Source organism: Gambusia affinis, linkage group LG01 (genome assembly GCF_019740435.1).
Source record: "Gambusia affinis linkage group LG01, SWU_Gaff_1.0, whole genome shotgun sequence".
NCBI classification, from domain to species: Eukaryota; Metazoa; Chordata; class Actinopteri; order Cyprinodontiformes; family Poeciliidae; genus Gambusia; species Gambusia affinis.
The window spans coordinates 21,379,943-21,395,100 of NC_057868.1; the positions used below are offsets into that span (position 1 = coordinate 21,379,943).

General features: G+C 39.2%; 1 protein-coding gene across 1 annotated transcript; it reads right to left on the reverse strand.

Moving 5' to 3' along the window:
• Nucleotides 1-1,890: 1,890 nt before the first annotated feature.
• Nucleotides 1,891-13,085, reverse strand: xpc (xeroderma pigmentosum, complementation group C). Its single transcript, XM_044119596.1, has 14 exons — nt 12,785-13,085; nt 11,320-11,619; nt 11,086-11,182; nt 9,982-10,066; nt 9,736-9,893; nt 8,830-8,950; nt 8,647-8,736; nt 7,264-8,115; nt 6,741-6,901; nt 5,557-5,638; nt 5,286-5,417; nt 4,402-4,571; nt 4,160-4,253; nt 1,891-3,743 (listed from the first exon to the last, which is right to left on the reverse strand). The coding sequence occupies exons 1-14, from the start codon at nt 12,894-12,896 to the stop codon at nt 3,411-3,413; spliced, it is 2,787 nt and encodes a 928-aa protein (XP_043975531.1). The 5' UTR covers nt 12,897-13,085; the 3' UTR covers nt 1,891-3,410.
• Nucleotides 13,086-15,158: the final 2,073 nt, after the last annotated feature.

Consider the following 15,158-nt stretch of genomic DNA (forward strand, 5'->3'; position numbering starts at 1 on the left):
TTTGTTCGCTTCCCATTACTTAGAATTATTTATTGGCAATTTCACACGCTGGACAGAAAATGGAGTGTGCAGATGCAAAGAGGAGCCATTTCAATTTAACACAGTAATAATAACCACTCTAGTCCGTATAAGCATTCTTTCTCCTGCTTTAAGTGCATCCCACACTTGGGTCAGCAACAAAAACAAGTGTAACATCAGAAAACTTCGGAGTACATGAGATGCTCTTGAGTGAACATGGACGGTGTCCTCAATGTCTAATGTCCTGATGTCATACCATAAAGAACATCCCTGTCCACTAATGGCCCATAAATCAGTCATCTGACAGACCCAGAACATGCCCACTGCGTTTTTCACAATTTTCAAGTGACACTGTGAAACATTAATGCATCTCTTCTGTTAGATGAGATAATGCACTTGTGGCAATAAAGGCATCGGAGCAAGGTCTACATTTTTTATGCATTATCCTCTAATGTGCTTCTGTGTTGCAAATGAAAACGAGGGGGTTGAGGAGCAGGTGTAAATGCAGAGATAATAGGTCCGGAACTGCTGAGGAGGTAGGTTTAGAGTGCTTAATGCTGCAACTGTTTATATTTTACACTCTAAAAGAGTGGTACATTTCCTTTGTATTCAGGTTTCAAAGCAGCCAGGGTTTTAAAGGAAAGTTCAATAAAAGAAAAGTGTGTGCAGTGCCTTTTATGTCTCTAGAGCTTTTGCTTACATTAGCCAGAGTTCAGTTTTATTGTTCAAGCAGTAGAAAGCAAATCTTCTGGTCCCGAATTTTTCAAGATACTGATTGTGTTTATAGTTGTTCTTCTACTGTCCTATTCTCAAGCCTGGTAGGACATCTAACTTATTTTCTTTCTGTATTTTTGCTTCATCTGTCCTCAGGGAAGGTGGTCATCATCTCTGACCGCCTTCCCTGTCCCTGTGGTCGTATGACGATGATGCCCCCACCATATTTTACGGTTACTATGTGTTGTATCCAATTTTAGTTTTGCACATAGGCCAAAAAGATCTTCAATTCTGAATGCAGCTAGTTGCACTACTATTTAGATGTATTGGAATAAAAGTGTCTGCAAACAAATGTACACCACACTTTTCAGTTTTTAGATAATATACAACGAACAAGAATAGTTTTCCTTCCACTTTTCAATGCTACTAAAATACATTGTGTTTTGGTTGTAACTTGATAAAATGGGTAGAAAAAAAAATAAAAAATAATGCCAGACATTGAAGATTCAAATTTGAGTTTAAAGTGTAAATTTAAAGTTTCTCATATTCACATCCAGTAGACGAGTAATTAATTAATTACATTTATTTTAATAAATGAATCAGCTGCAAAATTCACCAGAAAGAACTGGAACTGTCAGTTCACTGTAGACAAATGCCTCCAAATCAGCCTCCCCTGATAAAGAAACTTTGGAAAAGCTGGTCACACAGATAAAACCACAACATATGGACATCGAGAAAAGTGTGAGAATCAATAAGCAATAACAGATTTCAGGATACTATTTTCAGATTATTATTTGTAATCCTATTTCTGTTTATCTTAAGGTCATAAAAATGACTCAAAGTTAGTCAAATAGCATTTATCCAGGAGAATTTTAATGTTAATGTATTAATTACAACTAGGCAACTATTATATCAATGCATTAAGAATAAAGTAATACAATAAAAAAGGACTTTGTGTTGAGTGAAAAGATGTAAAGAGTGAAAATGTTCCAACAACTATGATGCCTAATCTAATCAAGGTGTTGTACAGTTTGCACAAGAGGATTTTGCTTCAAGTCAAATTATCTCAGATATGCCCTCTGCTTAGTGGTTTAAAACTTGATAACTCTGTTTGTCTTGTAAATGCTTGAAAACAAAAAAATAGACAGACTTCATCAATTCTTTTGGTTATTTTGCTTTTTACTCATAACATTTCTTACAAAAATACTTTTCATAGAAAAACACATGACTAGTTTTATTACAACTACCGTCACCTCGTGTACAAAAATATTGCGGAAATTAAAGTTGAGAAAGAGTGACAAAAGATACAAAGACAAATGTGGAAAGTTGTACAACAGAATCTGTATGAAAATAAAAAATACTTTTGAAAGAAGGGCGCACATAAGGAAGTGAACATTTTCAAAGGGGAAGGGCACCCTGAACTTTAGGACTCAGCCTGCTCTTTAATCATCAAGTGCTTTCCACCTCACAAACCAAAACAGATTCACATCAATGCTAAATGTCATTGTGATTGCGTTAAAATGGACAAATCTGTACAATCGGAGGTTAAACAAACACAGCAGGACTTTTTGTCCGTCCTGAATTTCTATTGTCATGTTTTTGTTGCAAATTCTTTTTTATAGAGCGTGAAAAAAAACAACTGGAGGATCAGCAGACAGCCAATTCAACCAACCTCTGTAATTACCTTCAACACATTATCACAGGCTGCAAATTCTACAATTATTGGGAGAATTGCCTTAAAAAGCCATGAAATAAATTCCTTTATTGCCACAGCAGTATAATCTCACACTGAAAAATGAAAGAAATACAACCTTTTAGCTGATTCAATGTGGGCATACAATCCAACATTTATTAACGTCTAACAATTCATTTAAAATAACATTATTCAAAAGCATAAGCAATCCATGACAACCTGTTTCCCTGGAGTATAAATATGATGCGACACAGAGGGCCGTTTCTCTTTTCTTCCATCCATTTTCTCCGTTTCTCTTTTCTTCTCTTTCAAGTAAGGTAGATATGTGTAGATCAACAAGTCAGAAAATTATTGGAATGCTTATTGGAACTTTTCAATATCTACAGAGATGTGATTAAAAAGTTTAAAACAACACTTGGTGGAGGACACAGGTTTATCTTGATGTTGTGCACAGCGCAAAAAAAAAACGATGTGGGAGGTAAAAAGGATCTCTATAAATGCTGAAAATATTGTGAGATTATACTGCTGCAATAAAATGTAATGCAATAAAATATAATTGCACACATCTTCACCAATGGAGGCAGTAAATGACAAACCTACTGGACAGCAGCCACCTCTAACCAGCAGCAGTGTGATGATTTCTACACCTTAACCTGAAGGACTCTTTTTTTTAACATTCATACTGTGTTTGTTTTCTCTACAGAAAGGTTCTTAACTAGAGCATTCCTGCTGGCTCCAAACGTAAGACCATTGTAAAGTGAACATGCAAATACAAAAAGCATCACAGCCGGAAGAAACATTCCTCACCTCCTCTTTTTGTTTAGCATTGCTAAAAGTTGTGGCATCAGCTCCTGGGAAGCATTCCATCCTGCTACCCAAGCAAGAAAATGTTAGAAGTATTCAGTTTAGTGCTTTGTTGATTCACATTTTGAATCACATTTTTTTTTTTTTCACCAAAAAGGAAAACCGTTGATGTTTGGTTCCTTTAAACTTTCTCAAAAGGAAATAAATGTTTCTCTTGACCCTTCTTCTCTCGCTTTGCCGTCTTCTTCTTCTTCTTCTGTTTGCCTGGATCTGCGTCCTCCTCTGCTTGTCTGTTTTGGGGCCAGGACAGCGCCAGAGTCTCGGATGCCGTTTTGGCTCCGGGAAGATCAACTTCGACCCCGTCCTCATCGGAGGAGAAACCTCCAGCTCCCTCTCCAGGAGCGAGGCTCCCCAGGCCCTGGCTCTTCTGGCTGTAACGCTGCTTTAACCTCTCTCTGATCAGGAGACCCTTCACCAGCAGAGTCCAGCTGGCGATCGCTCTCTTCTCTTTTTTCTGCGAGGCAGAAAGAAAGAAAGAAGAAAACAAGCTCAAACTGAATTTTCCAGGTAATTGGAGTTTAAATGGCTGGTTTGTGTTTAACTTGGATAAAAAATTTAATCACTTTTAGCTAAGATCCCAACATGGATGGTCAGAACTGTTTACTTTTTTATATTTAACTCCTTAGTTATCAGTGGATGGATGGATGAATGAATGAATAGAGGGATGGATGGATAGACAGATGGACGTATAAATGTAATGATGGATGGAGGGATGTTTAAATGGATGGATGTACAAACGGACAGTCGGATCAAACATTTACATAGAGGAATAACGAACATCCAGACTTTTCCAGACTCGTTCTGACCTCATGGGAAACCTGAAGTTCAAAACGTCCACTCAGTAAAAACGAACCACAGAAAGATCCTCACCTCTTTTTCCTTCTGTTTCTGAATCTCCTGCTCTTCCACCCAGGCAGCTCGGAGGACCTCCTCGTCCTCTTCACACACGATGTAACCATCAGTCCTAAAACACAGAGGAATCAGTTATTAACTCACTAATTGATCAAATACACGACGAGGAAATTCAAAAAGGGAAAGCTGGAGCTTGTAGGTGCGGGTAAAGTATCTGCTGCTGTTGTGGCAGTGTGTGTAAGCCCGCCGTCAGGTCTTACACAGCGTGGGAGTATCCTCCGTGGTAGTCGAATCCTGTGACTGCAGGCGCAGCATCCAGGTCCAGCTTCCTAGCCACGCGGTGCAGGTTGGGCAGCCTCAGGTGAACGCAGCCCACCGGGATCATACAGGCTTTAAACAGGTAGACGTTACCGTAATCATTACGGGGGACCTGAACAGAGGGAGTAAATAACAAAAGAATTATGCCAAAAATGTTGCATGTTTCTCTTTTAATTTGCCCTTTTAAAATGGGGTAGGACACACTATTGATGGGACTTTACAGATTTACAGAATAGCACTTTAATTATATTGGCTGGAACGTTGCTGGGGCGATGGTATTTTTTGCTTTGAGAGAGAACAGAAAAGAATTCACAAGCGAGCAGAGAGGTTTGCGAGCGGAGAGTTAATCTGTGTGGAGAGAAGTTTTGCGCGTGAGGAGAAAGTCTGAGCGCGAGTACAAAGATTTGAGAGCACAGAGAACACCTGAAAGAGAGCAGAAGTTTTCAGTGCAAGCATTACACATTTTGAGAACAAAGACTTGTGCTCTTGACTTATGGCAGTAAAATTCCCCCGTAAACGTCTCTGTGAATTATAGAGTAGTATTGGCTGTCTTCTGCCAACTGGGCCACAGAGATCAAATTTCTTCAAGAGCCTCTTTATTGTGCGCATTGCAAACAGGTGGCCAACTTTTAGGGGTTTTTCTTTGCATCTTGAATAATCATCTTTGCAGTTATGATGGAAATTTCGTTGCTTCCAATAATTTCTCACTTGTTGCAATTTCATGTTCTATAAAAGATTGCCAAAAAAAAATAAAAAAATATCTGAAATTCTATCAGGGTTTGCAAACGCATGAGCACAACTGTGTGTTTCTTCTTAAGGCAGCTACCTTCCCATCCACAGCTATGGGTGGCTGGTATTCTTCAGTCTGCCATTCTCCAAACAGAGGAAGATCATTCTCGTCCTTCATCTCGGACATCATCCTGGCCTTTCTGGAACGGTTGGAGAAGCCTTTCACCATCTGATAAGGATAGAATAATTAACAGGAGTATATAAAAGAGGTTGTATCGGACATATCTAAAACGTAAGAGTAGAACCGTGTTTTCATTTAAATGCTTCCTCGAACTTCAGAGACTAACAGGATCCAGCTAGGGTGTCACCTTGTACGGCTCCTCTCCAAGTCGAACAGTTCTAGCTTCCTTCAGCCAGGTTTCTCTGGAGTGGAGGGTGTGCACACAATCTCTAACAAAAGTGAAGACAGAAATATATTTTTTTTTCCGCCCCATTTTTAAAATTCTTTTCTTTTCATGCTGGCAAAGTGAAACCACCAGTGACTACAGTCACTCATGACTGACGATGACAGAAAATGAAAAGGCATTGCATTATTTCGGTTTGAAATTTTATTATTGGTACTAACATGAGAAAAATGTTGTGTTGGAGGAAGGAAACACAAATTGCATTTAGGCTGTTCATTTTATTGTCTACTTATGTGGGTTTTAGTTAACACCAAGATATCTCTGTAAAAGAAAGGGGAAAGAATTGCTTCAGTCAAACATGGCTTGTCAGGCTTCTTTCTGTTCACTGGTTACCATTCAGGTTCTAAGACTGACTGTCAATTTATAGCATTTAAAATGGGAGAGCACCACAATATCTAAGAAGACATTTGAGTCCCTGGACTCTTTGTGGTCTGGCCTTCTATTCAGAATAAGAAAGATAAAGGAGAAATACATGTAATCGTGTTTTATCAGACTTTAGATATGCACATAAAATGAGCATTTCTAAAACAAATCTAAGATGCTTTTATTTTTATCTTTTACCCTAATTTGTCTTTAAAAGTATATCCTACTGTTTTCTTTTAAAAATATACTACATCTGAATACAATCATATCCTCTTTATCACTATTTGCTCTATAAAGCACTTTACTGAAAACTTTTAGGTGTATTTCTAAGAAAGGTGTAATATTAAAATGACATTAACTGTGGACTGAGAATTGGAGAAGAACAGCTTTAAGGAAAACACAGCACGATCAGGTGGAAACAGAAAAACATGGACTCAACAGTTTCCATCTTTAGGGCAATATTTACAGTAGAACCCTAGTGGACCAGCTTGTGTCTGTTTAGAAATGATCTAGTTTTTAGGTTTTACGCAAAAAAGGAAGCTGAAATAAACTCCAAACTGCTAACAACTGCATAAAACTCAGACTCTGCAGGCTACCGAACATTTCAAATACTGATATTCATCTCCTGGCTCAGTACAGCTGATCATTAAAGCATTAATGTTGTAGATGGATAAGTATGTGCAACATCGGCGTACTATGTCAATAAGAACAGGGGTAGAACTGACCTGAAGTACACCGGTTCTCCTCTGCAGTACCCGAGCACAGCGGCTGTTGGAGGATAGAGGGCTTCGTACTTCAGCAGGTGTCTCTTTAAGGCGTACAGAGGATGGTTCTTATACTCTGCTATGGAGGTCGGCATAGGTTTGTTCAGCAGCTTGCTCTGCAGCTGGGAGGGGAGGTGAAATGATCAAAAATACATACAGTTTATATACGAGTAAACACATAAACTGTGCATTTTCTTTTCCTTGACACCACCTTTCAGATCATTCATAACTTGACCTGATTCGTCACATTGTACGTACTTTAGCCAAATGTTTGCAGTAACACCATTACTTCTTGAAGTGTTGGTCTTTAAAGAACAGCTGGATTTAAACTTGGATTATATGACACGTTAGCAGACTCCATTTACTAATAAGGTGACTTCTGGCGATTGGTTGCACTGGAGTTTAGAACTTAGAAAAATCAACAAAATCAAAAGGGTTAAGAAAATAATTCATGAAGCATTTGGAGTCGATTGTTTGGACTTACCTCTTTCTCCTCCCTTTTGTCCCGCTCATCCTCTGGGCCCATGAATGGCTCCAGGGTGTCCTCCCACCACTCGTCGTCCACCCGCCTCTTCCGGGACGCCGTCATCCAGGTAGGGTCGTACTTCCTCCCCAGGTCCTTCAGGAAGCCGTCTCCATCCACCGCCACCACGTAGGTCAGCGGCGCGGTGGCGTTCTGCGAGCAGAGGTGTGGAACTCCGACTCCATGCTCCACGTCCACACACACCCACGAAGACGATTTGACTAGGTAGACCTCTATCCACTCGTCTGCTCCGGGTCCGTCTTTCCTCTGTCTGCTCCGTCTCTTCGCTCTGTTGCTCGTCATGCCTTCGTCTTCATCATCCTCCTCCCACTCACTGTCCTCGTTTTTCTCCTGCTGTTTCCCACCAGGGCTTCTTCTCTTTAGAGCACTTTGGGTACTTGAATTTTTCTCAGATCTCTTTCCGTTCCCCGTCCTCTTTCTTGCAGGTTTGGTGCTGGTTTCAAAATCGTCCTCGCTGGATTCCTGATATTTCTCAGCATCACTAGCTTCCTCTTCTTCTTCCTCGTCTGCCTCACTGTTGCTCTCTTCTTTGTAATTGACCTTTGAGGCGACGCTGCGGCGTTTGGAGTTTTTTGGTCTCTGCCCTCCAGATGACACGGGCTTCTCCTCTCCCTCCTCCTTCATTTCTTTCCTCTTTGCTTTCTTGCCTCCGCTGCTCCCTTTGACTTTTTCACCTTGAGCTTGTCTCTTGGTGCCTGGAGAAACTTTTGTCTCAGGAGAGTTGCTCTTGGAGCGTTCCTGGCCTGTCTGGCAACGCTCTGCAGCACCAGTTGATGTTTTAGCCCCTTTGGACTGGAAAAAATAGCTATTTATGGTTATTACAGTTGTGCCTCTAAAGCTTTCTCCAGGCTTTTGTCATTTTGTCACACCTAAATGTTTCATATCAAGCTAATGTTGACATTAAAGGAGCAGTATTATGTGTTTTCAAGCCACACAGAATAAATCAATCGCACAATCAACTGTTTTGATTTCAGCATTTCTTATAAAAATGCTCTATCAAATATGACAGATTTCATAATTTAGCACCTTGAAGTTGGGGCTCTGTCTCTTAAAAAACTCCTGCTTTTTCTGAAACCTTGCCTTCAGAAAGTCATCACCACATGGCTCCTCTTTTAACCCTTTAACTAAGTTTTTACCAGCGTTTCACTGAGAAGTAGCTCCTCTAATGAACCTATTATAAAACAATTATTTAAGCATTCTTTTGGAAGATGGAGGTCAATCTGAGTGGCTACACTCAAGTCTGATCACTGCCTGACCTGCAGAATCAAAAAGTCATCTAAACAGAATATGTCCATCAACATGAAGTTAGTGAAAGGCCATCACCTTTGAGGACGGAGGCTTGAAAGAAACTGGGTGCAGAGAGAGAACCAGTCGGCAGAAGAGCTGCAGAGACCTCAGGAACAAGAGAAAAAGCTGCAGAAAAAAACAAAATACATGGAATTATACTAAAACTATTATTTATTATCAATGGATTGCATTAGGAGAGGAGAGGTAAAAAAACCCAACATGAGTCATCTCCTGGTGGTCTCTGGCTGAGAGGCTTCCCAGTCGCCTGTGCAGGAGAGCCTGAGCGTTCGGACGCTCCTCAATGGGAAGGCTGGGGTCGAGGGTGAAGGTCGCTGTAAACCTAAAAGGGGCAAAAAGGTAGAATAATATATTTTTTTTTTATTCAATCCTCAACCCTACATTAGTGCCAAGTTCTGCTCAAATCAATATTGTTGCTTTTCCATCTTTAATGGACAGATGTACTTTATTGTTACACTGAAAGTCTGATAAATGTCCCACAATATCCCTCTGGGTTAAAAACATGATGGTTTTTTCTAAACTTGAGAAAATCAAATACACCATATGAGGGTTTACACAAAAGTTTTACCAAAAATGCCAATGTTTTCTTTCCTATTTTTCAAACGTGGAGGTTTTGCCCAACTGAAGGTGCCTGTCACTGAAATTTTTAGGTTTGGTCATTAATACGGGTGTACATATCCGATGAATGATTTTCTTTTCTTTTTTTTATTTCCATTGGGTTGACTTTGAAAGGGCAGTTGGGTTTGTTTTCTAGTTTTATTGTTTAATTTTTCTTTTTTTCTGTTGGAAAAAAAAGGGCTGAAACTGGTGCCTTGTAATTTTTACTTTTTTTTTTGCCCAATGTTTTGTCAGTATTGTATTTTTGAGTGTATTGATTACTATGTGTGTATAGTGAGATGTGTATGTGTTGTTGTTTTTTTGGCTCTCATAGAAAAATATATATATATAAAAAATACACAACGTGCTTCTACTCTAATTGAAAGGTATAAAGAGGAATCCAATATCCATATTCACATGATTGGCAGAGTTTGAGGACATTTAAGGTTTTTTTCTCAAACAAAAAACAAAGTTCAAAGTTCAGCACACTGCAGACATTCACACACACACCACTTGAGGAGTCCAGAGAGGTAGTTCTGGTCAATGCGTTCCCTGGCCACTGTGCAGAAGTGCGGCGGCAGCAGAGACAGAGCGACCGCCAGCAGGTCCGGTTCGCTGCACAGCCCGTTGCGGAACATCCCGTTAGCTAGAAGGCACAGGAGGTGGACCTGAAACACCAGAGGTCAGAGAAGATCGGAAACCCCGCTGCGCCGACAAATGAGGCCAAAGGAGAGGAGGTGTGCACGGTGTTTTCACCTTGTGTGTGTTTATCAGCAGGTCCTTCTTGTACCGCTTCATCATTCGCCTGAGGTACGTCTCAAACTCCGCTTGCCTCTTCTTCCTGGCAGAACGTCAGAAACAAATCCTTGCCTTTAACTCCTAGTCATATAAAATGGAGATACTGCAGTTTGTATATCTGTCATAAAGGTTAAAAACCCTAGAACTATGAGCACCTGTGTTTAAATTAAAAATGTATGAGACTCCACAATGTTTAGAGTAGGGCCGTACAAAGTGCAGCCCAGAGGACATTTGTCGAATCAAGCCAAGTTTACTGGTACCTCAAGGCAGTTCAAAGTCTGTTACATCATAAAAAGAAATCAGTGTCACCATTTATGAAACAAGCATTTCATTTTGTCAAATACCATCATCAAAATCATCAAGTCAATGCATATCAAACATATTGATCCGTGTTCCGTTCACTACTCTAAACAGGTGGGTTTTTAGCCTAGATTTAAAGAAACTCAGTGCTTCAAATGTTTTGCAGTTTTCTGGATGTTTTGTTCCATTTGTGAGCCCTGGACTGATTAGGTTGTGCATGTTCACCTTTCAGCAGGAAAAGGCGTCAACACATACAGTCAAGAGATATGCCTATGCTTTAAAGTTTCACATCAAAGCTCATTTATGTCCTATAATGTCCTAGTCAAAGTCAAGACTCAAATCCAACTGGTTCAGCAAATTGTTGATTTGGAGGTGGTGAGTTAAATACACCACCACACCTTTCAGACCTTTGTTTAAGAAAGCTTCAGAAAACCATGAATCATTTTCCATAAACATTTAATTTCACTAATTTGGTCTATTACAGGCCATATTTTAACATGATAAAATGTGAAAAAGATCAAGGGGGTGAGAATATTTTTGCAATTATGTGTATGTCTGCTATAAAACCCAAAGTTCATGAAATCATCAATCTTTAAAGCCCCTTAACTGGCACAGGAGGTTTGAAGTGTTTATGGGGTTAGAGGTAAGGGGTGTAAACTACTATTACATCAACACTGTAATCATTTTTTATTCTAATTAAAAATAACACTAAAGCTAAAATATTTGGAGTATTTCTAATTGTTCCTGCACACATCTACTCACTGCTTTCTGACTTCTGCGGTCTCAATCTCGATCTCTACAGGCTGTGAAGGCAGGATGGGTTCTGGTGTTTCAGCCGGACCCAGCGGCTCAGCCAGCTCTGATCCACACATACACACACACACACGCACGCACACCCACACACACACACACATACACACAAACAAACTCAGTGTTTTTAGATTAACTTTCCACCCATCAGCTCACACCATAAAATCTCAGATTTTTCAGGCTTACCTTCCACTTCTTCCCAGTCATCCTCATCCTCACTATCATCCTCTTCCTCCTCTTTTTCTTCCTCCTCTGGTTTCTTGGTGCTCTTCTTAACTGCGGCTGGCGCAGCAGTCAGCATCTCAAAGTCGTCTTCACTGTTAACCTCCTCCTTGGGCAGAGACTGGAAGTACTTACTTGTTTTACTGTCAGCAGTGCTGTTTGTGGCTGGAGAGGATTTATTCTGTGCTGCACGTTTTAAAGACAAACGTGGTTTGGGGTTGACCTTCCTCTCGAGCCTCTCCTCTTTTTCTGCGGGATCATTTTCTAGCCCCCCAAAAAATTGACAATAAAAAATAAAGTACAGTGTCAATCAGAATAAACACATTTGAATTTATTGTCAAATAAGCTCATTAAATTTGATTGTTTTCTTTGGATTAATCCATTTTTAAGGCCCTAATTCACAAGTTTTTGGGATTTTAAAGGATCTTAATGCCAGCCTAACTGATCTAATTTAAAACCAGTTTTGATGTGTGTTTGGGATCATTGTCCTGCTGTGTCCAAGTTTTAACAATTTGACCAAAACTGATCCCTTGCAGAGAACTATTTTATAGAGGAGACAAAGCTTATGCAGACACGGTAACAAAAGATATGATTCAGGAGTGAGGAAGTTAATGCTGAACTTTAACCAAAATGCTATGAGATATTTAACCCAATAAGAGTGGCTGTATGTATTTATGATATTGAACCTCTGTGGCTTTAAAAAATATTGCAACAGATCAAAACTTGTATTCCAAATGTATCACAATTATTTGTTGTATGGAATTGAGTTTAACCTAAAATGAATACAAAATCCATGTGTACGATGAGTGTGTGTGAACATCTGATCAACATAGTTGTTGTGAAACTATAAAACCAGGGAGAAAATCAAAAAATCAAACTAATGGACAGACCAGCCAGACTATAAAACTGAAATCTTTCATGTTTCGTACTTAAGTAAAGTATCGTGCATCGTGTTTTGATGAAGTGGAGCACAGATGTGCATGTAGGACAGCAGATCCACTCCAGTAACCATGCACACCATTCATCCATGCACCTGCACTGGAAGCTCAAACTGTCTGCTTATGCCAGCATGAAAATGTATACACATGTGCACAATAAAGAAGAGTTCAATAATAATTTTCATTCAAGTACGGGGCTTGATTTAAAACAAGCAAACAAAAAACAATCAAATCGCAATAACAAACTCAATGTTTTCTTTAGGTCCTGCAAAAATTTAAGTGAAAGTTACAATGTTCTGCACAACTGGAAATATATTTGGATGTCAATTAGAGGTACCTATAATATTCACTCACTCTGCTGCTGAAACAATGATCTCAGATACAGATTTACATACCTATGACAGTTTTCTGGTTGCCAGCAGCAACACTTGCAAAGCTACAGCTACTGCTGATAAAAAGCACGTCAGATTTGCATCCCTGACTTTTAATACCTGGAGCTTTCTTCCTGCTTCTCGTCTTTGCTCCTCTGCCTTCTGCGTTCAGCACCTGCTTCGGCTTCTTTGTATCGGCCTCCGTCTCTGCACACTTTCTCCGCTTGGCCATGCCGCCTGCCTGGTGTCTTCTCTCAGTCCAGACTACTTCCTGGAGTTTTTACTTGGTCAACTACTGGAGTAGCTGATATTAACCTCTCCACATGGTCTTGTGTAACGCCGAACAAGCAGGCAGTTACTCAACATTTCTTTGAGGAGTTTTCATAACATCAGAGACCCCGGTTGCAGTTTTGGGGGCCGGACCGTGACATCACTTCCGCTGGAATCGTCATTTTGTTCCGCTGGAAATAAATTCCAGAAAGAGATGAATTTGCTTCTTCTAAACCACAGTAGTTCTATGTGAACCAGCCTATATTGACCCTTAAATTCTAGCAGAAATGTGTGCCAAGTACCTTAAATACAGTCAAGCTTCGGTAATCTATTGTAATGCCTCATTTAAACACCAAGCGGCAGTGTTGTACCTCATTTTGCATAAAACTATCACGAAAAACTTCTTCCTTATGGAAGGCTGTTGTTAAATATAATCAGCATACTATAGAAAAGTCTCGCACTTAAAATGGGATTCTTACTAATAATAACTGAAATGAAAAGATGTCTAAAATTCAGTTTTAGACATCTTATTTTTTTCAAAGTCTGCAACAGAGATTAATTTGTTACTTTATTATTGAAATGCATGCTTTCTTTAATTGTCCTTCATTTTGTGAATCTTTCTCTCTCTCACTCACTCACTCACTCACTCACTCACTCACTCACTCACTCACTCACTCACTCACTCACTCACTCACTCACTCACTCACTCACTCACTCACTCCAGAGCATGAGCGATTTTACAGTATTCACAAAATCATTAAAATTTAATCAGAAAAACTTTGTACTGTACTATAAAATTGGCTAATTCTTAGTATACTGATGCTTGGAAACAGGAACTAAATTTTATGTTTTCCACAGAGGCTTAACATCTGCAATTACATCTGCACAATCCTAACATTCTGTTTACTCCCCTTGTCCTATGGGTCAGAAATGACCCGCTCTCACAAAAAGCCCTAAAAAAAAGCTAATTCATTGAATTTTAAATCTAAAATCTATTTTGCATGATGAAACAATCTGTTATTTATCAATTGAACTCAATTTAATTAATTTTTTTTATCATTTATTTTTGTTATACATTACAAAATGACAATCAACAGTATTGCACTCTTTTTTTTTTTTTTACCACAGTTTTCTTTTACTCAGTAAAGGTTTCTTATTGTAATTATATAAATGTGAAGTAATTGCATCTGAATTAATTATACTGGAAGGGAACAAAAAATCAACAATTTGGAACTTTTTTGTCAAAGGTTCATTCCTTTATACTTTTTTAGGGATTGAATTATAAAAATACCTTCCATAACACACACACACACACACACACGCACGCACACACGCACACACACACACACACACACACACACACACACACACACACACACAAAAACATAGCTTGAGTTTGTGAACAATTTAACATCAGCTCTTATGTTGTATCCCATAATTATATGAAATTTACAACACAAGCTTCTGTTCATCATAAGGTGTTGAACTTATAAGATGTTCTTATGTTGAACATCTTCAACATAAGCCGAAGATCATCCTACCCTTCCCACCCCACGTTGAACACAAAATGTTCAACAAAAGATGATCAAGAAAATCCTAGCGTGAGGATGTTCTTCTTCACTGTATGAAGATGCTGCTATGTTGACCATGTTCAGCACAAGAATTTGTTCAACATAAGATGTTCAACTTCTTATGCTGAAGATCCCATGTAGGACAGTGTGTGCAAACATACAACGTAGCATCTATTGGGCAGTGAAACATCTACTCATTGCATTGCCTCAACAAGGAACCAACTAGTGGTACTCAGATTCAGCATACCTTCATGTCCTCGAGGGATGGTTTAGGGTAAATAAAAAGATAGTTTAGCGTATTTTTTCTAAACGTGGTAATGGGTCACTTTTGACCCGCAAGAAAACACAAGGGTTAATGTGTGAAATCCCAACTTCAATAGCAGCCACACTCTATCTCTGCCTGGAGGCAACATGCTTTTAAATGTTTAACCAACCGGTTTTACTCTAAAAGACTAGCCCGGATATGCATTGCAGAATGGTACATTTCCTCCAATTGTACCAATCATCAATCCTCCATTGATCGACGATTCCAGGTTCTAGGAAGTATTTTGATTCCACCTAGAATCGAAATTGTCAATATTCCCATTGATATTTACCAAACTTCAAGCTCCATTTATTCACGGTCTTTATACATGGAATTAAAATAATTTCAG